Source organism: Rhagoletis zephyria, unplaced genomic scaffold, assembly GCF_001687245.7.
Source record: "Rhagoletis zephyria isolate East Lansing unplaced genomic scaffold, Rhagoletis_zephyria_1.1 Rzeph_scaffold_00751, whole genome shotgun sequence".
Taxonomy (NCBI): Eukaryota; Metazoa; Arthropoda; class Insecta; order Diptera; family Tephritidae; genus Rhagoletis; species Rhagoletis zephyria.
Window position 1 is genome coordinate 145,946 of NW_016157835.1, and position 25,706 is coordinate 171,651.

At 36.8% G+C, this 25,706-nt stretch overlaps 1 protein-coding gene across 1 annotated transcript in view; it reads left to right on the forward strand.

Moving 5' to 3' along the window:
* The window catches only part of LOC108361385 (metabotropic glutamate receptor-like), a 140,486-nt gene that overhangs the window by 101,195 nt on the left and 13,585 nt on the right, over positions 1 to 25,706 (forward strand). The window contains exon 4 of the mRNA XM_017613995.1: positions 15,145 to 15,270. Coding sequence (XP_017469484.1) covers positions 15,145 to 15,270 — 126 coding nt within the window. The remainder of the gene's footprint in view (positions 1 to 15,144; positions 15,271 to 25,706) is intronic.

Consider the following 25,706-nt stretch of genomic DNA (forward strand, 5'->3'; position numbering starts at 1 on the left):
GGAAGCAGTTACTAAATCAAATTTTGACATTTTTGTTTTAACTTCGTCAACTTTGTGTTTTAAAAGTAATTTTATTCTTCCTAAAAGCAAATCAAATTCATACTCCTCCTCTTTTTTTACTATTTTCTGTCGTACATTTAATAAGTCCTTTAAAGTCTTGTCTATGTATTCGTCTGTACAAGTTCTGTTTGGACTCTTTTTTAAATTCGCAAGTATCTTCGAAGCATATTCTATTTCCATTTATTTATTATGTATAATTTTCATTTATGATAGATGTTATTTTTAAATATTTATTTTATTTAACATTTCACCAAAACATCCTTGATAAAAGCGTATTGTAACAAACTTTTTCATCTTCATTTAAGTAAAATTTAATTGTTATTATTTTCAAATTTTATTTTTATTTTTTTTTTAAACACTATTATTTAAATTCATATTTTTAATTATTTGTTTTTTAACATAAGTCTTACAATGCTTATTTATAAAATATATGATTACAATTAATATAAAAACAATCGAAATAAATGCTATTATATTATTTATTAAAAGGTTGTTGCTGCTGCTGCTATTGTTGATATTGTTGTTATTGTTGTTCATGGTGATTTTCTGCTGCTGTTTATTGGCTTTTGGAAGTACAATTGTCCAAACCATGCCTCAGTTGTTATGTTTATTTTTCTTTAATTTTATCAGTTCCGCAATTAGTTTTCGTTTGTTCTCTCCAGTGGCTAATGGAATTACCCTGTGAAGCTCACCAATCTTCCTTCGTAATTTCACCGCCTTACCTCCTCTGGTTTTTCGTTTTGGTGCACTATGCTCTGTGCTATCATTTTTAATCTGTCTTTTTCTGTAAGCTTCTATTGTTAGTGGCTTAGGTCCAGCCGTGAGCGGAGTTGGGACGTATTTCGATATTGGTGTGGATGACGTTGTCGTCAGTGCTTCAGGGACATATTCATCATCTATATTTTCTTCTTCGAGGGATCTTGGGTGGTTCAGCTGTTCAAACAGGTTGTCCAGATCTTTTTTTGAATATTGCTCCGACATGAATATAATTTTTATTAAGTTTAATTTTTATTTAAATTTATTTGTTTTCTAGTTTTTATTCCTTGCAGTTTGACATTTTGTAAAAATGTGAGTAAATGGAGGTTTATTTTATAAAAACAAATATTAATTACTCATATATTTATTCATAACTAGGGGAAATCATAAAAATGCAACGCAAAACAGCATTCTTCCAATAACAGAAATGCTACAACTGCAGATGTTATTTTGTGCCAATTTGGCAGGATCGCCATGTTAAGTTTGGTTTTTGATTCATTTCCCTATTTTAGTATTTTTAACTTTTGGCTTTTAAGCGAGCCACGCTAAAAGGATGATGGCCTCAAGGCCTATTTTCATTGATGAGACAAGTTAGAAAAACGAGGCAATGCTGCCGATTCTTGATTCAAAACAAGTCTGTTTATTTCAGTGCACAAACACTGCTTTTATAATAAATTTTACATTTCTCCTTAAATCTAAGACACTCCCACTTTTCAGTTACTTTTCCAACATTTTCATATTGTGACCAATCATAATTTATTTTATTTTGTAGTTTTGCATTTTCTAAATGTTCTTGTAGTAAAGTCTCATTGCTTTTCTTTTACTCTAATTCAATTTATATTGACTTCTCATATATTGAGAAATATCAATTGTGAAACCAATCGTTTCACAGTTGCTCTACAGAGTTCATCGTCTTGAGAAAATACAACATTACAAATGTCTTCACAAAAGTGACCCACATGTGCAAGCTGCAATTTGATCGTTTCTTCAAAGCAAGTGGCCGCTAACGCTTTGCCCAATTTGTGACATATATATGAGTCATAACTCTTTTTTGCTTGCATTCTTATTATATAATATTGCAGTCACATGTGTGTTTACATTACTGACCTTACTTACTAATTATTTGTAGACACACAACACATAGAACCATGTGTCTACCGTTACTTTTGCGCCCATCATCGACCTTGTAAAGTGGTCGGTGAGATNTTATTTGAAAATTTGCCTATAAAATGTGACTATAAGGCAGCCGAATGTCAGAAAATAAAGCGAGAAAGCAGTTTTATTACTTCATCTGTTTAATGCGACATCGTTCCCTGTAAACATTTTAAGGTTTTCCAGCAATGTTTATAACATAGTAAAAAGCATGCAGATAAAATTCATACAAAAGCGATATGTCCAATATGCCGAACAGTTATTGAAGACGATGCTTTCCCTATATTTTGTTAGACTTTTCATAAGTAAAAATATTTTGTAAATATTACTTTCTTCATATGAATTATATCACATTTTTTGTTTAATTCAAGGCCGACCAAACAGGTTTAGAGCATTTGAGCAAAAACAACATTTGCCTGTATTTTGTTGTTGCTTCTGGTATCGAAAGTGTCAAAAACTATTCTGATTTTTTCTTCTACATCAAAGCGTGTCATGTGAAATACAAAAAGATACAAAATTTAAATTGAAAAAATGAAAATTGTTGCAACTTTCTTTCTTAGTAAATTGGTTTGCTTTGGTTTGGTCAAATCAGCTGCTATACTAATACTACCTGTCCAATGTGCCTTAGTTTAATTGTATTTTTGGAATAAACAAAGTTCTTTTTGCTTCTGTCAGTAAACTGTTTTTTTACAAATAGTATAAATAAGCAATGGGAAATAAACTTGGATTTTGGTATTATTTCCCATTTAAACAGGAAATAAAGCAAATTTTGCGTTATTGCCGTTTGTGTTATTTCACCCCCCCCCCCCGCAGAAATACACTCGGAGGTTTGTCATTGCCTGCCGAGGGACGACCGCTGTTAACAAAAAACCTTTTTTTCTATATTTTTTGCGATGTTGCTTTGACCAGGGCTTGAACCCAGGTGCAACGGAGTAGAAGCGCGCACTGCTTACCACTACACCAGAACGGCCGACAATGTATGTATGTACATAGTGCTTGAAAATATCCATTTTCCCTTACCTTAAACCTTTAAGAGTGGACAATGAAGTTGTTTTGTAATTAAGACAATTGAATATGCGCTATCTTGGAAGACAATACCTGTACTATTTATTTTTTGTGTTGGAATTATGTATAACACAAAGGCGTGTTAAGCAAATAGTGAAACAATTTGTTATTTTCTATGTTTGCGAATAAAACTTCACCCTTAAATTTAAGACATTCATAACAAATATTCTATGAAGAAAATCCTCGCTACGGTTTTCTTTAAAAGAAATATATTCGTTTAAAATAAAAATTAGCGAAATCGGCCCAATTTTATATAACCCTGCCTGACATGAAAGTTTTCTCCGCGATAAGGCTAGTAGCCATTTTTAACAGATCTTGGATAGCTTAGTCTAAAATGGAACCATATATATTTGAATTTTAAGAAAACAAGGCAAATAGCAAAATCGGCTAAAAACGGCAATTTTTTTTTACAAAACGTTTAACAAATCGGTTGCCGGCTAAACCTAAATTTCTCCGGCTGTATGCTATCGCAACCGGCTAAATCTAGCTGGAAAATGGCTAAAATGGGAACACTGGTTACGAGAAAGTGGAAATACGGCCATACATTCCATTGCGGACGACTTGGCCACCCAACAACAGTCGGCAGATCAAACACTCAGTGTCTAAACTGTGCTCACCCTGTGCACCTCTAATGTAAAGAACACAACAAAGCTAACTACTAACATACCATTTTCGATCGTAAGCGCCCAACTTTTCTGAAGCACAAGGAGTTCCACGCCATTAAAGCCATCGAGAAAATTTACATGAAATATGCAATCAAACTCTACAATGAGCGTCATCAGCTTTCGCAAACCACATGCTGCAGTGCTACATCTACAGTCCCTTCCCCACAGAACAGTACAGAAAGCAAAGTCAAGAAAATAACCACAAAAACTATCCTATCATCACAAATGCTTTCTAAAACAAATATGAAATTCTTGCAGAAAAACGACTTCGGTCTTAAATCATCACCCAAAGCAAAATACAATAAAAAGCCCACAATACTGAAAATAAACCTAGGATGATATACTACATTTATACGCTCAAGTTTGTAAATTTTTAAATTTAACGAACTTGTTTATTCAAATTCGTCGACAAGAAATCCAACCATGTGCCACAATCATATGTTTTTGCTAATTGCAAATTCTTGGTGGCAACATTTTTTCCAGCTTAAAGTTCCAATTTCTCTCCAAGAACTCCGGTTGATTTCCATAGGCAGTATGGGGGTAGCAAAGGTTAGGATTATAAGGCCTGTCGCTTTTAAGGATTCGTTCGCTTTTTTAATTCTTTTACATTCGGAGACGTTTTGAGTCTTAAGTTCAAATGCGATTTCATTTCTGGAATGTCTCTGAGATCATTCAGAACTTTGTGTTCTGAAATGTCTATTTTACCTCGCTTTTATTAGCTCGGGATGTAACTATGTAATATTGATGCGCCTAAAAGATGCAGCGATTTCCATTCTCCAGTTACATGCCTGATGACAGTACGAATTTGAATTGCTTTAAACTTCCATTCTTAAAGTAACCTGGTGACAGTACGAATGGAAGTTTTAATAGCGAGGTTTTAGTTTTTTAATCTATAATTTTATTTATTCTACCGTCGAGATTAATTAATTATATAAGTTTTTTTGCCTGTAATAAGTTTTTATTTTTAATGAGGCACGTGTCATTTTGCAGTCTTCTGACTTCCTCCACGGGTCCGCCGTACCCCCATCGCTCCCGTCGAAGTTTCGATAAGTTTATTTCTTCTGTCTCAAGGCGGTATGGTACGTTTAGCACTCACCTTAACAGGACCAAGGTTCGACAAATTTTTTCGCTTTCTCTCTCAAGGTTGTTTGGTATGTTTACCACTCACCTTAACAGATGTCGAAGGTTCGACTAATTTTTTTCTCTCTCTCTCAAGGTTGTTTGGTACGTTTACTACTCACCTTAACAGACGTCGAAGGTTCGGCTAATTTTTTTCTCTCTCTGTCAATGTTGTTTGGTACGTCTACCATTCTCCTTAAGGCCGTGGTTACGCCACCAATTTCGATTGGCAATCACCGTGCAATTGTTGTTGTGCACAGCACGGAGTAAGAGAATTTTCGAAATCGAACAGCCAGCACGCCAATTTTTCAGGGTGGCAATACGCTATTTTGCGAAAAAGTATTAGTATTAAATATTAGAATAGTAAAAAATATTTTTTTATTATCGGCTCCAGGTCTTCTCAAAAAATTGATACCTTATTAAATAATGTTACGCGCTATGTCTATGGAATACGGAAATTTGATCAAATATCCGCCTGGAGGTCTAATTTACTAGGATGTGAAATTTCTGATTATTTAAAAGCCAGAAACTGTATTTTTCTTTTTAAACTGTTGAGTTCAAAAGAACCACATTATCTTTATGAAAAACTGATTTTTCCAAAATCTGAGCGTTCTTATGATCTAATTGTGCCTGTGTTCAAACTTATGAGCTCCACAAGACTGTTTTTCATCAATGCTATTAGAATTTGGAACTCTATACCTGCTACCATTAGGAGCAAAATCAACAGAAGCAGCTTCAAAAATACTCTTTATAATTATTTCTCTAAAGATGAACCATCTACATATTTGCAATAATATATAAGTAAGTGATTTTTTTTTGAGCTTTGTTAATATACCATAATGTTTGTATATATGTTATAAGTTTTATATATCCATGTTATCTCTGTTTAATTGAATGTGTCATATGCGTTTGTATATATTTTAGAATTAGAATTTTATATATATAAATAAATAAGTATTATCTTTACTTTTATCATTGTTGTACTATAAAAGATTGAATCTTATTGTACTAATGCCTGAACCGAAATAAATGAAATGAAATAAATGAAATTATTATTATAAAGAAATTAAAAAAAAAATTATTATAAATATTAAATATTAAAGAAATAAAAAATATTAAGTTGTTCTTCCACTTTTCATTTTCCGACTTCAATTTTGATGCATTTTTAGTTGCATTTTTACTTCAGTGCTGCCATTGTGTGCGAAATTGTATGAAATGGAAGAGGGCATTTCTTAAAAAGCAACCTGTGCTCGCCAATCAGCAAGCAGAGCGTAACCACTTCTCACCAATCACCGAAATTTTTCTCTTTTGATTGCCAATTAAAATTGCTGGCATAACCAAGGCCTAACAGACGTCGAAGGTTCGACTAATTTTTTCCTTTCTCTCTCAAGGTTGTTTGGTATGTTTGCCACTCACCTTAACAGACGTCGAAAGTTCGACTAATTTTTTTTCTCTATCTCAAGGTTGTTTGATACGTTTACCACTCACCTTAACAGACGTCGAAGGTTCGACTAATTTTTTTCTTTCCCTCTCAAGGTTATTTGGTACGTTGATCGCTCACCTTAATAAATATATCGAAGTTTCGATAAGTGTATTTTTCCTCCGATAGGATTGTTTGGTACGTTTACCACTCACTTTAGTGACATATCGCATCTGTTTTCATGATTTTGACCTCCAGGAGCTTGCGTTTACATATATAAACCACCTTCCATGGCACCTACAAAATCCCACCCAATAAAATCCCACCTCTCGACTTTGCCAAAAGTTTCTAGTTGCGAAGTAAATAAAGTTTCTTGGTGGCATCTACCCTATGGTCTCACGTTAAGATACCAAGGGTTTTCGATTTATATCTCTTCAAGGAAGCTAGTTAGGCTTGTTACTACTTACAGTATCTCGATTTTTCCCTCTTGTAAAACATAAGCACGTCCGCTTCGCAATATTTATCTGAAGTCATAGCGACTGAGACAGCAGTAATGGTAGATTTTCTTTTCGATTCCAACAATATTATAACTTCCTGTGAACATTTCGAAAAAGAAGATCCGGAAGACCACAGTGATACTGCTGGAAATCATGCTTCAGGATCTCAATGCACGATGGGAAAGTTTACAACTCTCTTATCGAAAGGTCTGCCTTACTGATGAAATATATGTTCCATCCGCCTTCAGAAGAAGAATGATGATGGTTTTTATATTTACAAATCAGATATTCTCGAGCAGCTTAAATTGTTTCAAGACAGAGACTAACTCTGTTATTGAAAAAACGAAGCAAAGGAGAAAAGAGTAGGGTGCAAATCGTGGGTGACAAAAAAAAATTATTTTCTTAGAAAATACTAAAATGTTCAACGTAGCCCAGCTCAGAAATTTCGAATGGAAATTTAAGCTTTCTATCCCCTTCTAAACATTCTGTTAAAAAAGCTGTGTTAAGATGGAAATCTCAGGTGTAGACCGCATATTTTCACTGCTAAACCATATCTGTATTCTCGAATTTCTTACCATCGCTGTCTTAATCTGCTGTCATTTCGCAGGTTGGTAACTCAGTTTTCATTTTACCGCGCCCTTTAAATTGGGTACAGATGGGTCTGATTGACTTCATACTATTTTGAAAGTGATATGTTAAGACAGCAAGTTACCCACATGAGTAAACCGGACAGAGTTAAAACAGAAATTTGACAGATGTTAAGACACATTTAGTAGAACATGAAGGCGTGGGGTAAGAACTCACCATATAAACCCCGTACATTTTTAGTATAAGAGAAATACACCTGGAAATTTGTCATTTTATAAACCAAGGTACAGTATATCTGCCTACGATAGAAAATCAAAGTGTACTCCCAAACCCCCGAAAATCAACATCGAACATGAATATGGGCACTGAGTGCCCAACTCACGGTTCCAAAGTTAAACGAGATTAACTTCTTCCATGGTATTAGCTCTGTTATATACCGTTCATCATTATACATATTGTTTTGCTATGTTATGTTGTTTTATTTATTTTCAGTTCCTACATTATTAACTTTTATTATTCGGAGTTTAGTATTTATTTATTTTAGTTTAGTATTCGAATATGACTTATTTACTACTTAAAAAATGAAATTTAATCTAATTCATAAGGAATACTTGCATAGCCAAAAGTACCGATACGAGTAGGTATCGATACTTTGGATTCCATATTTTTTCTTACGATACTACTTCCAAGTAAATGTATCGATACCAGCATTGTATCGTTTCATCCCTAACCAGCAGAGGCATCTTCCCCATTAATGGGCCGGGCATTCCCAGTACATGCCCACACATCGTGGTCCCCTAATCGCTTTCCGTGGCCGTCATCAAAGGAATGGGCTTTCATCCGAGTTTTCATTACTCTTTTCATTGTTTTTAATTGGAAGATTCCAAGCGCAGCGCACTAGCTATTGCAAGCGGTTTTCCTTCTCACATCAGCTCGTTTGTGAAGCATTGTTTGCTTCTAAGAGGTGTAAACAGTTCCCCTGTTGTTGTTTTGAGCTGCTTTAACCGGATGCACAATAATCGTTAGTGGCCGCTTTCTCGTCATTGTGGATTAACACCTGCGTGGACTTCTGCACCCGGAATCATCCACATACACTAGTGTATAATTCAGCTCATATAATTAAACGTTGAAAGAGGCCTCGCAAAGCTGATGTCGCCGACATCCACGTTGAGATGGAATGAAGAAGATGGACTGACGAAGCTTTTTAAGGACATGGGCATAGTTAAGCGCGTAAAATTACAACGATTGCGCAGGCTTGGCCACGTTGTACGCATGGATGACGACGCTCCTGTGAGAAGGTGCTTCGACTCGGCACCAATGGGCGGACAACGAAAGCAAGAGCGCCCACGAACAAAATGGAAGGACCAAGTGCAGAAGGACCGTCGGCACTCGGGATGAGCAACTGGCGCAAATTCGCTCAGGAGAGACAATTTTAGAAGTTTGACCTCGGCCTATACTGAAAAGCGGTTGTAGTGCCAAATAATAAGAACAATCCTACATTATATGTATTTGCTATTTATATAGTTATCAGAATTATATTTAAATTGATAAAATTTAATACACACATTTGTACATTACTAAAAAAAAAAATCTTTTTTTTTAGGAAACAAAAAAATTAAATGAATGAATTTTCGAGCCATGTAATTTAGTGTGTTATCATATAACGTCAAACGCTAATTTACAGAAAAGACATTAAAAGTCATATTATTTAAGTTGAAATTTCTTTCTAAACTCCTGTGTGTTTCCGTGTGGAAATAAAACCTTCTGAAAAAAATTTCTACGTTGCTTGGTGTAATCTTTCCATACAATATTTACACCTATATATTTTTTTGGGGGGGAAATATATTTTTTTACATTCTTTATCGAAAATAAGAAGACACCTATTCTTTTATTTCCTCATGATATTCGAAAATCTCGAAAATAATCCCGAAATTTTGAACTCACGGAGAAGTATCTTTTTTTAATCGTTTGCAGTTAATAAACTATTTGTCGGAGAAAATCAGTTAAGGTACCAAAATGTGCGTAACTACCTCGGCTTTCCATGAGAGTGTGACATAGATTAAAATAAAAAAATGGGGATAATACACGCATTTTTTTATTATTTATTTATTTTTTTATTAACTTCCTCATGTTAGATTTTTATTTGTTTCAACCTGAATAGTTGTGAAACTTTATGGAGTAAGCTGTAAAAGTTTGAGAATGGAAGCACCAAAACTGTAGAAGTTACGAGTTTTTTTCATACCTGCATAAAGTTTACATAAAGTTTACACTTAAAGTTAATAAAAACAAGTAAAAAATAAAAAATGCGATTTTTTAATGCAATCATTTTTTTTATTTTGATTTGTCTCACATTCTCATGGAAAGCCAAGCTAATTACGCACATTTTGATACCTTAACTGATTTTCTCCGACAAATAGTTTATTTCCTGCAACAATTGAAAAAAGATACTTCCCCGTGAGTTCAATATTTCGGGAATTTTTTTTCGGGATTTTCGAGTATCATGACCAAATAAAATAATAGGTGTCTTCTCTTTTTCGATAAAGAATGTAAAAATATATATTTCACCCCAAAAAAAATTGAGGTGTAATAATGTATGGAATGACCCATATACTTAATTAACATGCGATTAATATTACTTTTTGTTCTTAACCCTTAAATGGCAACGCTAATAAATAGTTCGTTATTGGTAACGTACGTAAAATATACGTGTAAAGTTTTTTGGTTTTAAACCCATTTATTCCACAGTTTTGTTCAAAAGTCTAAATCGGTTACAAGCATTCTTAAACAACATAAAGATCGCAATTATATCCGTCTATACTTGTTCGACCTTTTGCACGCCTTGTTTGGCGTTTTTCGAAGCAAGGGCAGCACTGCCAAGGCGAACAATTTTTGTGCGGCACTAGGAATGTTAATCCCGGGATCCCGGGATTCCGGTCTTTTTTAAGTCCCAAAAATTTTCGGGATTTGTAATTTACACTGGTGGCAATAATAGAAACGCTTTATGTTGACCAGTTTTGGCAGTATTTCTTTTGTTTATTTAATATTTAAAATTTTTTTTATAAATGTGTAGATCAATATACATATAATACCTTGCGGCAGGCAATTTTGCACACAAAAAAAATTAATATATTCGCCAAACCAAGAGCCAGAGCGTTCTTAATTTTTCTCTCCGACGTCAGGATTTTTAAAAAGACTTTGAAATTTGAAAGACATGAGTAATTCAAAAAATGATTTAAAAATTTCAGTCCAATATACTTAAAAAACCAATATGGGTATCAATTGAAAGAGAAGATTCTGTAGAGTTAAAACACATTAAATTTTTTGGTTCGTAAGGGACGGGTAGGTGTTGAAAATACTCTTTTATAATTGTATCTTTGAATATCTTTGAAATTTGTCAATTCTTATTTTTGAAAAAATTATATGTTCAGGACTAACTTTATTAGCTTAAAAAATAAAATAGATTAAAGGGGCATTTTCAATTCCTATTCGTCCTTGTGAACCCAAAAAATTATTTCATTTCATTCAGGACTAACTTTATTAGCTTAAAAAAATAAAATAGATTAAAGGGGCATTTTCAATTCCTATTCGTCCTTGTGAACCCAAAAAATTATTTCATTTCATTCAGGACTAACTTTATTAGCTTAAAAAAATAAAATAGATTAAAGGGGCATTTTCAATTCCTATTCGTCCTTGTGAACCCAAAAAATTATTTCATTTCATTCAGGACTAACTTTATTAGCTTAAAAAAATAAAATAGATTAAAGGGGCATTTTCAATTCCTATTCGTCCTTGTGAACCCAAAATATTAATTATTTCATTTAGTACCCATACTTTTGTTTTACATTGCACTGGTCTTTTTTAAATAAATTTTTGAATTAGCCATATCGAGCCCTAACCGGCAAACTAACGTGAATATTTTTTTTTTTAATTTTCTTTTTGATGCAGAAATATTCCTAGAGCAACTAGATGCATTTCTGCATCAAAACGAAAATTTTTAAAAAATGTCGCTTTCGTTATTTTGGCGGTTAGGGCTTGATAGTCTTTTAAAAAAATCATGACGTCAGAGAAATGCCCATTTATACATATGCAGTTAATTATGTGTAATATGAAGTAGACTTTTATGGAAAAAAAATATAAATTTTGGATAAACAAAAGGAATATAGACAAAACTGGTCGAACTAACGCGCTTCTTTTATTTCTGCCACTCGAATTATAAACTTCTTTCAACCAGAAAATAAATTTTTTGCCTTATTTTTTTGCATCGAGCTTTTTTCGACATACCCTAAATTACTTTATCAGATATGTACACACCAAAGTATTATTAAATGCATATAAACTTTATTACTGTCTAACGTTTTGTTACTTATGAAATAATTTTCACTTTAAATAAAAAAGTACGTTCCAAACCCATTTACTTAATATTACATGTTAAGTCATTGAAAAATAATAAATATCTAAATCCCGGGACTGATCCCGGGACTGAACCAACGACATCCTGAAAATGCCGGGATCGCAAAAATCTAAAAAATTAACATCTCTATGCGGTATGTAGGCGACATAACAGCTGTTTATGTAAAGCATATAAATACGTTACGGTTGCCAGACGTACTGATTTTATCAGCACAGTACTGATTTTTCAACTCTAGTACTGATTTTAATCATTTCTTCGATCTGTACGCTAATGTCCTGACTTTTAAAAATCGCCTCATGTAAGTTCAGCTTTACAATTATTTTTTCTCAGTTTACTGACATTGTAAAAGAGTTTTGCTTACAAGACATAGAGTTAGATACTCTTTTTAGCGAATTCTTGGTCTTTCCATAAGGAAATATAGATGAAGTCCTTAAATAGTGGTACTTTTCCACAGTTGGAAAAATATTTAATTTTGTTTTTTTTTTAGCCACACTCAAACGAAGCAACTGAGAGGATCTTAAGCATGAAATTTGCTTCCTGGCGCAAAGAGAGAAACCGGTTTCTAATAAAATCGTTTAAACTGAACTTCAAATTAAAAGTAATTTTAAAATGAAATGTATAAAATTCGTTGACCATTTAAATACTGAAAATGGAAATGATCTCATTATTAATATTTAAAAATGTCATAAATATACAAAAAATAGTTTATTGGCTCCTGTGTACAGTGATGTGTACTCATGTTAAAATGAATAAAATTTTTTTTTTTTTTGAACTATATTTTATTTATATATCAAAATATTGTTAAAAACAAGTACTATGGCGTTTTAAAGTATTATCTGTTACTTAGATTCATAATTTTGCTTAAAATAAAAGTGTACTGAAAAGTACTGATTTTTTTAGCATGGAAAAGTCTTAACTTATCTACTGATTTCGCGCATAAAAAATCTAGCAACCCTAATATACGTACACCTTACGTACGTTACCTAGGGATAATAAAAATATTAATTTGTTTATAACCAGGTTTATAACCAGGGTTTCAACGCAAAATACTAACACGATAAGCTTACTTTACAGTTTTATGTGTGAATTTCAAAAGCGTAAACATGTACTTATACTTGCACGTTCATTTATGATTAACGTTCATGTAGCGACGGCATTCTTTTGAAAAATTGATATTGTGACATATCTTTAAAATTTCGACAAGGTGGCCACAAGAAAATTTGTCTAGCTTGAAATATATCCAAAAAGTTTTAGTTTTTCACCGATATTGTAAAATTTTTATAATTAAACTGATAGCGCAACTTATCTATTTCTTGTGATCATATGTACATACTTCACGCTATACTTCCGGTACCGAAGGAAACATAGTTAAAAATATGTCCATTCTAAATAATATTATTGTATTTTATAATAATCCGTCACGATTTATAGGAGACACACATTTATTGTTACTCTTAATCACGTATATCTTACGAAGGAATTTAACGATCTTAATTTGAAATAAATACGCAAATGAAAGATAACAAAATTCTACATAGACCTCATATACATCACTTTTCTATAGGTCTGATAGTTTCTGACAAATTAATTAATCATTCCAGATTTTTTTTGTATGAAAAAAAATCAAATTTTAACAGGAGAAAAATTAAAAAACTAGCAGGTTCGGTGTCAAATTCTCGCCTGTTCTGCTACAAAAAAATCAAGTTACTAATGAAAAAAATCGATGGACAAATAGAGGAGTAATGAGTGGTAAAATGAAAATGCGCTAACATTTTTTTTTGAAATATGAGCGTAAAAGCATGCTACTTAGATGTACATGGCGTGTATGTAATATTATTTCCTGCTCATTTCTCATACGAAAAATCTTTGTGCATTTTCATTTGACCATTCATTACATCTTTATTTATCCATCGATTTGCTTCATTAGTACCTTGATTTGTTTGTAAAAGAACAGGCTTTAGCACAACTGCAAGAATTTGACACACAACCTGTTAGTTTTATAATTTTCTCCTGTTAAAATTTGGTTTTTTAATTTTTTTTCATAAAAAAATTGGAATGATTTATTAATTTTGCAGAAACTATCAGTTCTATCGAGAAGTGAGATATAGACGGTTTATGGAAAATTTTGTTAGCTTTCATTTGTCGCATTCCATTTTCAAATTGGTTCTTGAGATATAAGTGACTATATGTAACCACCTTTTGTTTTAAGCTGAATAACTATAAATTGAAAATATCTCGAAAACGTATCCATAGAATAAAAAATTAACTCGATTTTTGGATTCGACATTCAAATTGGATAGTGGCGTCTGGAGAACAAAAACCAAATTAAAATTTGTGATCCAGTACTATTTATTAGAAAAAAAAACGTTTTTGTTTTTTATGTTTTAATGTTGGTTTGAACCAGGCTTGAACGCAGGCCCTGCGGAATGGTACAGCGCACTGCTGACCACTACACCACAACGGCCGGTTACTTTCAATTTCAATAAGAAAGTAAAAACTTTAATAAACAGACAACTACCAGACAAAATTTTTGTTTGTGCCAAAAGCAAACTTTTTGACAATAATTGCTATTACCTGTTTCTAGTCTCCAAAAAGTACATAAAAGTAATTGGAAACTGATATCAATCAAAGCACTATTTATTTATTTTCCCTTAACAATGATCTCGATACAAATTTCTAGACAACAGCACTCTGTGACTGCCAAATGTACAAATCGTGTGATTCCCGCTTTAAGCCAGGAATGGAAATATTTTATTTTGGTATTTTCCCTTTCAGCTGTTTCACAGTTTGCCGCCTAAACTGACACATAAAAAAATTCATGCAAAAAATATGTTTGCGTTTATTTTCATTTTNTTTTTTTTTTTTTTTTTTTTTTTTTTTTTTTTTTTGAGAAATAAAAAACGAAAATCTGGCAAGCCTGATTCTCCCACCGCTGTCAATTTCCGCAAGGCCGTAACTTAATAATCTAAAATCTACAGGTTCTTAAATTGCTTACGGTAAGTTATGTTTTAACTAACCGAGAACACATTTTCACTTTTAACAGGTTGGCCAAAATATTAAGTTAAACTAAGTTACGGAAATTAAGTCTACACTAACTGACCTTTTAGCAAATTTTATATTGTGATTATTGTTGTTATTATGTATACATTTGTCTAAACTGAAAGTAAGTTACAGACCCCTGCCAACTTAATATTTATTTCGCCATATCCAACTATGATATTTGGTTACTATAACCAAATCTTGGTAATAGTAAGTACACCTTTTCTCGGTATACAGATCGATTTAAAAAGCTACTATTCCCTTTTCGTATCTCTTTGGGTATAAAATATATGCTGATCTAATAATTTTATGTACATAAATATTTGTGAATGTCTAGCACAAATATATATATTTCTTTTATTTATTTATTAGGTCGTTGGAAAATGGTTCAACCAATTGGAAATAAATATAACGGATGTTGTTTGGAATAAGGAAAGCGAATTGCCAATTTCCGCTTGCTCTTTACCATGTGAAGCCGGAATGATAAAAAAACAACAGGTATTATTAATTTAGGACTCTAGAAAATCGTCGATGTTTTTGCAAAACCGCCCATCGACCATTTGCAAAACCGCCTAAATTGCCGTTGTGGCAAAAATTAGATTTGCTAACCCTGAACTCCAGGCACGAGATTCATGCAAAAAAAATCTTTAAATCGTTATTAAAACAACAGATTTGTTAAATAATAGCTAGAGAAAATACCGTACATCAAAGCAATGCCTTCAAAGAATAAACCTTTTTTTTGCTCTCCTGTAAAATTTGTATGCCGTAAGATAGGCGGTCTTACAATTGGGCGATGGACGGTTTTGCAAAAACCTCGGCGATATGTGCACTGGAAAATCTCAAGTAAACTGGGAAACTATCTCCCTCTAAAACATAAAAATGGACGAACACAATTGGCAATAAATCATATGACAAGCGTTGCCGTTTTATAAATTCCGAGCGGAGTGAAATTAGGCAAAAGGTGGAATGGTTTCCAAAGAAAAGCTTGCAGTTTGCACGGATTGTACGAAATGCAAAAATACTAGGTAGCAAGCAGCGAAATTCTGTATCAAATACAATAGCAAGATACAGAAAAAAAATTAAGTGAGCGAAATTAGAGGGATGAGAGAAATATGTAGCAATTCCAATAACAAAACAGCTAGCATAGGGTCGCATTTATCTTGGTATGCTTATTTGAAAAACATGTGCATGGGTTTAGTGCATACTTTGCAACGATAGGAAATGTTGTTTCACATGTTTTTTGTTGTTGTGTGTTATGCAATCCGTGCAATGTGCAACGGCTTTGCAAGATTTCGAGAATACCCCTTATATAAATCAAAGTTTCTAACTTTACACAAAACTAGCAGAACTTCGTCCTGCCCAAAATTAATTTTTGTTTATTGAAACTTTTTGGTCCAACATTCACCAACAATCCACGTTTACGATTTTTATTGGCACATTCATCTGCTAAGATTATGGTTTGATGATCATTTGCCGCTTTAAATAACCTAACGAAAGTGTTATGTCCGTGATACTTTTTAGAAAAGTATCGATACTAGTGGAATGGAATGGAATGGAATGGAGTTGTGGGTGGACAGAAAAACCAAAACCAAATTTTTCCAAGCACTCAAGCAGTATTGCGCATTGTACTTAAGGCCAAGAAACAGGATTTAGAGGAAAGGGATATGTAGGAGGGGTGGGAATTCATTACTTCTCTGCAAACTTACCAGACTCCTTTATGAATTTTAGCAATTTGTTGAGCGAAAGAGAATGTACGTCGTCCATTCTCAGTACTTCCGACCCAAAAATGTACCATCTGAGTCTGGCGAAGGCCGGACAGCGGCAGAGAAAATGTTCAGTACTATCCTCGTCCTCCAAACACGATGTACACAGTGGATCGTCGATGATGCCTTTTCAGGAAACACTTGGTTGTTTTGCAGGTGTCAATAGTGCACCAACGGCTCTCATGAGTTTTGCTTATGAGATCCTTGATGCACCGGATCGTTCCCGCTATGCTTGGCCCTACAATTCGCTCCGGTCCAATTGGGCGCTCCAGAGAACCGCAGTTCGCCAATTCATCAGCCAGTTCGTTACCTTGAACACCGTGGTGTCCTGGCAACCACACAAGTTCAAGCTCATTCCATCTTGTAACGGAGTTCAGCCTCAACTTACATTCCTGGACTAACTTTGAGGAGGTTCCAGCGGTTTCCAGGGCCTTTAGAGCAGCTGGACTGGTACTGCAGATCCTTATTTTATGCCCGCGCCACCTTTCGCAAGTTATCCAGTCTGCTACTTTCAGTATTGCAAAGACTTCCGATTGAAAGACCGTTGTCATTGCACCCAAAGTGGTAAAGCATCTGAAGTTTCCTTCCAGATGCCATCCAGCTCCAGTACCGGTTTCAGTTTGAGCCGTCAGTATACAAAGTTTTCACCGAGCTTCTCAAGAGAGTGTCTGGATATCTCCATTGTTCCCTTGTAGGAAATCTAACGACGTACTTTCTACCAAAGGAGACTCTAGGTATCAGTTTGTCTTTTGGTACCAAAAACAAAGGATATTTCTCTGACAACCCTGTGAACAACTCCCTGTGCCCAAAGTTCCGATCGTCGTGCCACAGACCAAAAGAATGCAGTCGACACATCGTTTCCATTGCCTCCTCTTGGATCGCTAAATCCAGGGGCGAAAATTTCTGCAAAGCATTAAGAGCCGGTCCTGACGTTGTACTCACACACCCTTGTTGCCTGTTTATCGCAGAAGCCGTGGTTTTGACCATGGTTCTGCGCCACCATACTAGAGCAGGATACGGTACGATTGGCCCGACTAAAGCTATGTATATCCATAATACCACAGCCGGTCTCAGACCCCAGGTCTTGCTAAAGGTTCTTCGACACTGTCCGAAAACTTTCAGCGCTCGATTTACCTTCAGCTCGACGTGAGTTTTCCATGTCAGCTTCGTATCTAGAGTTACCCCTAGATATTTCACATCCACGGAAAGGCTTAAGTTTACGCCTCTACGCACTGGAAGGTTGAGACCTTCCAATTTTCTTTTCCGCGTAAACAGGACTAGGGTTGTCTTGCTGGGATTGACAGCAAGACCCTGCAAAGTGCACCATTCATCAATCTTCTTCAGGGGTCTCTGTGTGTTAACACAAACCTCCAGGAGAGATTTACCTGATGACAGTGCACAGACATCATCCGCGTAAGCTTGGAGTCCACTACCAAACACCACAATTGAGGTGAGAGCACCCCTCCCTGAGGGCATCCCCTCCCAACTTCTAGCGTGTATAGGGTACAAAGGCTAGCTTCATCCCCCACGGTTAGCAATCTCCTAGATAGCATGACGTGAATCCACCTTGTGATGTATTCGTTCACACCATGTCTTCTGGCCGCAGAGCACATAGAGTCAAAAGTAGCATTGTCAAATGCCCCCTCAATACCAGCGAAGACCCTTATTTCGTACTCACCTGCTTCCAGCTCCACCTCGATCTTTGTTACAAGGTCATGTAAGGCTGATTCACAGCATTTTCCGCTTTGGTATGCATGTTGATGAACACTAAGGGGGCTATTCACCAAAACCCTTGATCTAATGTACTTATCGACCGTGCACTCCAGACTTTTCAGCGTGAAGGATGTCAGGCTAATTGGCCCGAAGCTTTTTGCCAGCACTTAGTCATCCTTTCCAAATACCAGACAGGCCCTAAAGACCCTTATTAGGGCCCCTACAAGCCTGTCTCCCCCACACTTCAACATTTTCGGATACACACCGTCTGATCTCGGTGACTTAAAGTCGTCAAAAGAGGTTAAAGAAAACCTCACTGACTCCTCAGTCACCTACCGTGATGCTATGTACCAGTTTAGTCTAGTGGCTCTTCCCGACGCGCTATCCTCCACCATATCCCTGCCTGGGTCAGGAATTATCCTGCTACCCGGATATTCCTGGAGAGTCTTGTATGTCTCTAGCAGCGCCGCGGTATAAGTTCCATCAGATTTTCTAAGAGAAGTTGAAGTACCTTACACAGCCTGGCAGACTCTTTCATGTTGTCGATGTCACTGCAGAAGTCTTTATTAGAGCTTAATTTTGACTTGCGAATTTGCCTCTTATATTCCTTCTGCACGATATGATATTCGAACCAGTCCTCCCCTTTTCGGGGTTTTAAAGACGTATTCAGAAGTATCCTAGACTTTTTTCAAGTTTGGTGAGTTCAGCGTACCACCATGGGACCGCTTTTCCCTGCCTTCTTCTTTTTAGCGGACATACTTCCTCAAAACAACCAATCAAAGTACTCGTTATCTCGCGGGTCGCCTCTTCAATTGATTTAATATTTTTGAATTTATGGAGATTTCGTATTCTCGTTTCAAGGAGCAACCCAAACTTTTCCCGTCCGCCTTTCGAGGATTCCGACCGAAACTCGATGAATCGATGATCTGATAGAGATTCGTCATCTAAGACCAACCATCCTTTAATATTATCCGCCATAACTACATTGGTTAAGGTTAGATCTATCAATGTCTTCTTCTTCTTCTTCTTTTTTGGAGCTGTAACCGCCTAAGCGATTTTGGCCGAGTTCAGCAAAGCACGCCAGTCGTTTCTCCTCTGTGCCAACTGACGCCAATTGGAAACGCCAAGTGAAGCCAAGTCCTTCTCCACCTGATCTTTCCATCGCAGTGGGGGCCTCCCTCTTCCTCTGCTACCACCAGCGGGTTCCGAGTTGAATACTTTCAGAGCTGGAGCGTCGGTGTCCATTCGAACGACATGACCAAGCCAGCGGAGCCGCTGTATTTTAATTCGCTGCACTATGTCCATATCGTTGTAAAGCTCATACAGCTCATCGTTCCATCGTCTGCGGTACTCGCCGTCGCCAACGCGTAAAGGCCCGTAAATCTTCCGCAAAATCTTTCTCTCAAACACCCCAAGAGCCGCCTCATCGGATGTTGTCATTGTCCATGCTTCTGCGCCATATACCAGCACGGGCATGATGAGTGACTTATAGAGCGGGGTTTTCGTACGTCGAGAGAGGACTTTACTCCTGAATTGCCTACTCAGTCCAAAGTAGCACTTGTTGGCAAGAGTGATTCTACGTTGGATTTCAATGCTGACATTATTATCGGTGTTAATGCTGGTTCCCAAGTAAACGAAATTCTCTACTTTCTCGAAATTGTAACTGTCAACAGTGACGTGGGTGCCAAGGCGCGAATGTGCTGACTGTTTGTTTGATGACAGGAGATACTTCGTCTTGTCCTCGTTTACCACCAGACCCATGCGCTTTGCTTCCCTATCCAACTTGGAAAAGGCAGAACAGACTTCGCGGTTTTTGTTACCGATGATGTCGATGTCATCGGCATAAGCCAGCAATTGCACGCTCTTGTAGTAAATTGTTCCTGAGCGGTTCAGTTCTGCAGCTCTTATTATCTTCTCCAACATCAGATTAAAGAAGTCACATGAAAGGGAGTCGCCCTGTCTGAAACCCCGTTTTGTGGCGAACGGCTCGGAGAGGTCTTTTCCAATTCTGACGGAGCTGGTGGTATTGCTCAACGTCATTTTACACAGCCGTATGAGTTTTGAGGGGATGCCAAATTCAGACATAGCGGCGTATAGGCAACTCCTTTTAGTGCTGTCAAAAGCGGCTTTAAAGTCGACAAATAGGTGGTGAGTGTCGATCCTTTTCTCGCGGGTCTTTTCCAAGATTTGGCGTATTGTGAATACCTGGTCTATGGTGGATTTGCCAGGTCTAAAGCCACACTGATAAGGCCCAATCAGTTCATTGACGGTGGGCTTCAGTCTTTCACACAATACGCTCGATAAGACCTTGTAACCTATGCTTAGAAGGCTGATCCCGCGGTAGTTGGCGCGAATGGCGGGGTCACCTTTCTTGTGGATTGGGCAGAGCACACTTAAATTCCAGTCGTCGGGCATGCGTTCATCTGACCATATTCTGCACAAGAGTTGATGCATGCACCTTATCAACTCCTCGCCGCCGTACTTGAATAGCTCAGCTGGCAGGCTGTCAGCTCCAGCGGCTTTGTTGTTTTTCAGCCGCGTTATTGCTATACGTACCTCGTCATAGTCAGGCGGTGGAACGTCGACTCCGTCATCATCGACTGCGGGCTCGGGTTCTTCTTCTCCACAACTTTCCGTGCTGCTACCATTTAGTAGGGCGGAAAAGTGTTCCCTCCATAATTTAAGTACGCTCTGGACATCAGTTACTAGGTCGCCATTATTGTTCTTACAGGAGTGCGCCCCGGTCTTTAAACCTTCCGTAAGTCGCCTAACTCTCTGGTAAAATTTTCGGGCATTCCTCCTGTCGGCCAGCATTTCAAGCTCTTCGCACTCACGTATTTCGGCCTCTCTCTTCTTGTTGCGGCAAATACGTCTCGCTTCCCTCTTCAGATCCCTATAGCGGTCCCACATAGCGCGCGTTGCGCCCGATCGCAGCGTGGCCCTGTAGGCGGCATCTTTTTTCTCTGCAGCTTCCTGACACTCCTCATCGTACCAGTTGTTCTTTCGGGCTCGCTGAAATCCGACTACTTCTTCGGCGGCGGTACTTAATGAGCGGGAAATGTGGTTCCACTGCTCGCATATGTCGGTTTGTTGAAGAGTGCTCTCTGAGAGCAGGTGTGAGAGTCGAGTAGCGAAAGCGCTGGCTGTCTGTTGTGATTGCAGCTTTTCGACGTTAAGCTTTCCTTGCATATTTGGGCGCACATTTTTTGCTGCACATAGGCGGGTGCGTATCTTGGCTGCAACAAGATAGTGGTCCGAGTCGATGTTTGGGCCTCGGAGTGTGCGTACGTCTAAAACACTGGAAGCGTGCCTTCCGTCTATCACAACATGATCGATTTGGTTTCTCGTTTTTCGATCCGGAGACAGCCAGGTAGCTTGATGGATCTTTTTATGCTTGAACCTAGTACTGCATACTACCATGTTTCGGGCCCCGGCGAAGTCGATCAGCCTCAATCCGTTGTCGGACGTTTCGTCGTGGAGGCTGAATTTTCCGACGGTGGTTCCAAAGATCCCTTCTTTGCCCACCCTGGCATTGAAGTCGCCAAGCACGATTTTGATATCATGACGGGGGCAGCGACGTACGTGCGCTCCAAGCGCCCATAGAAGAGGTCCTTTGATGCCTCACCTTTCTCTTCTGTCGGGGCATGGGCGCAGATGAGCGAGATGTTGAAGAATCTCGCTTTGATGCGGATTGTGGCTAGACGCTCGTCCAACGGGGTGAACGACAGTACTTGGCGACGGAGTCTCTCTCCCACCACAAATCCAGCTCCGAATTTGCGCTCCTTTACATGGCAGCTGTAGTAGACGTCGCAAGGCCCCAGACATGGTTTGCCTTGCCCCGTTTAACGCATTTCTTGGATGGCGGTGATGTCAGCTTTTGTCCTTACGAGGACATCAACCAGCCGGGCAGAGGCACCTTCCCCATTAAGGGTCTGGACATTCCAGGTGCATGCCCTCAAATCGTAGTCCTTTAAACAATTGCCGTGGTCGTCATCATAAGGGGGGGTCTCATCCGAGGCTTTGCCTTGCTTCTTCACTGGAAGTGGTTTTTACGTGGCGGGTCCCAAGCCCAGCGCACAAACCATTGCTGGGATCAATGTCTTCTGCTGGTGACAAAAGTAGGTTTGTTACCCACATCCTGTATTACCAATTCAGAGGACTGAATGTAGTGTAATAGCTTGTTCCCACGGAAGTTGCATTTTGTGCTACCCCATATAGTGTTTTTTGTTCGTTCGCGTCATAACCCACTATTAGGTCCATACCATTTGACTCGGCGTACTGCACGATGTCCATAATCTCCCTCGAAGGAGGGGGACTATAGAATCGTTTGGCAGGTAAGCGGAGACTACGATGCCCTCGGCGCGTTTCCCGTCCGTACAGCACCCAATTTTTATCGCAATGACATCTTAGGAGCAGAACTCTCTAAGCATCGTGCATTCGACCGAACGCGGCACTATGATGCTTGCGCGCGGCCTTACTGTTACTGTTTGGTTCTATTGAACGTCTCTAATATAAATGTTCCGCTGAGTTTTGTTTTATATTTCTCCTGAATTACATGATTTGATTCAGTGTTGCCAACTTTTGATTTTCAAAAAGCACCAAAAACTTGGAAAAAAGCGTTTTACCAAATTAAAAGCACCGAATTTTTTTTTTATCAAAGGATGCTTTTTTCATAACAGTTTGTATTTAACAAAAACAAAAAAATTAAAAATATTTACAAGAATGCATACATAAATTAATAAACAAAACTTTTTCGCTCATAACGATTGAAAAGCCACATGCTATAATGACTCATGCTCACGACGTAATACCGAAGTACTGCACATTAAAACTCATATATCTCAAGAAATAAAAATCGAATCCCAACAAACGAAAATCATGCCATAAGTAGAAATGAGCAAAAAAAATTTATGTTTTCATTATATAACCTCAAATATTGCAAAAACACGTGTTCTTGGCAATCTGGGGGTAGAATATCTAATAATTCTAGTACTAGAGCAATTGTGCGGCCAGATTTGGATTCAGCACCAAGAAACGGTGTGTTTTACTCAGGTGGTCCAAAAATACAAATTTTTACAAATAATTAGAAAAGAAAAAAAGAAATACTTAACTTACTCGCATATCTACTAGCATTTTCAAGGCGAATAGAATTGAACAAGGCAAACCCACCTTGTTCAGCTTTTTATCAATCATGGTTGTATTTAAATGCATTTAAATTTATAGATTTTTGTAAATTCAGTGCTGCCACAGCTTTGAATATTTAAAAATTATTTCAGGTCTTAACTATATCGGAGTAATTTGAGTTCAGAAAAAAAGCACTAAAAAAGGCACTAGGCACTAAATAATTTTTTTAGGCGTTTTAATTTCCAAAAAGCACTAAATCTAGTGCTTAAATCCCCAAGTTGGCAACTATGATTTGATTGCTCAGTTTGCATCTGGTTGCTTCCTTAGTTCTATTGTCTTCTATGAGTTGTATTACCTGCTGTATTACCATTTCAGCATTACTTTCATCGGGGAATTATATGTTCGTCTTGTTCACGAACCAATCGTTGTTGAAATTGATTTCTAATCTTCGTAGTAGCTGTTGTTTTAATTTTCTTGGTTTGGAGGTTTGTATTGTTTCGCGTTCTTCTTTTATTCTTTGGCTTATGCAGTTCTGTTTGCAAAAAAGGAATTTAGTTCTATTTCTCTTATGCTATGTCTTAGTTTTTGATGTGCGTGGAATATGTAGTCTTTTGTTGTTTCAATGTTCATATTTGCTTGTGTGATTTCTATATTTAATATTTTCTTAAGAAACCATAATTTTGTTTTTTTTTTCTGTCTGTGTTTTTTTTTTGCGTTTAGTAGGTAATATGGTATGAGTTGAAAACGTCTGCATTCTAATAGAAATTTTAGCTACGTTGTTTGTTTTGCTAATTTTATTTTTAGTTTGCTGTAGTCTCTAAGGGTAATGCATGTATGTTCCCCGTGTATGTATTTCATATGTTTAAGGAAATCCTTCATGTTTTTTGTCTCGTTTGTTGTTGTTGATTTAAATAAAGTGGAAAAACTCCGCAGGCCTTCCGATGTTAAATAGTTTTAAGAAAGTTGTTGATCGAATTTAATATATATTATTGTTGTTATTGTAGGCTAGTCGATCGATTATTTCCGTGTGCAAGAAAACCACTTTTTTCTTCACGTTTTGCTCAACATTTCGCTAATCACCTTATCATCTTCAGGGGCGAATCTTTATTTACATGGTCATGAACAAGAAACAAAGAACAATGTTATCGAAATATATTGATATATGTATATCGTCGTTTGAAGTGCAAAAACTGTATACTACGTTGCTTTGTTGCTGGGGCGGTAGTGGCGTTTTTGTTTTGATAAATATCGAAGAAAGTTTGCAGTTTGATCGGTACGCCAACGTTATATTAAGGTTGTTGGTGTTTATGTCGTGGTTAAATTGTTGGTAAAAACGCGGGATGTATGTGACACTATGATATTGCTTGAATAAATGCTCAGAAATAAACAACGAAATTAATAGAGCTCCGGACACGAAAACAACCCATGACAACAAGCAATATCATAGTGTCACATACATCCCGCGTTTTTAGCAACAATTTAACCACGACATAAACACCAACAACCTTTATGTAACGTTGGCGTACCGATCAAACTGCACACATTCTTCGATCTTTACCAAAACAAAAATGCCACTACCGCCCCAGCAACAAAGCAACGTGGTATACGAAATAACATGCAAAGGAATCAAAAACGAAAACTGCAACAAAGTTTATATAGGAAGGACTAAGAGAGCATTGGGCGTTCGTCAGTCAGAGCACGAAGCAGATATAAATGGGGACACGAATTTCGATACCATACGACACCATATCGATACTTTTGGCATTCGATACCGATACTTTCTACTCGATAGTTTTAAGACGATTTTTTTGGAATCGAGTACCAGAACCCTAGTATCGTATCGAATGTCATAAACTCACATCCAACACTGAGGGAAAAAATTTTAGAATTAACAAAAAAAAACGTGCTAAATTGAAACAAATACTCATATGAAAGAGCACCAACCCAACTCGTTTTAAATTTGAGTATATACGTTATAAAATATGTAGTTGTGAAGTGCACAGATGCTTTTTCGTAATTAAGAAGAAAAAAATTGATTTTATGTTCCGTCTGATGCAGTGCCGTAGCCAGGGGGGGATAGATCCCCGCCCCTTCGTTAGTGAAATGAAAATTTTTATTTTTGAATTAATAACACAATACTATTTTACCCTTCCTATTTATAATATTTTATTCCAGACTAATGACAAATTATCTTGTAAGGAATATATAAAGTTATCGGTTGGTGGATTATGTATTTGAATATTTGTGAAATACACTAGGCCATTTTGCTTAGTTCCCCACAGTGCTGGGAAATAATCTATAATCTATACAAAAACTGTACTTTTCGACTGTAAA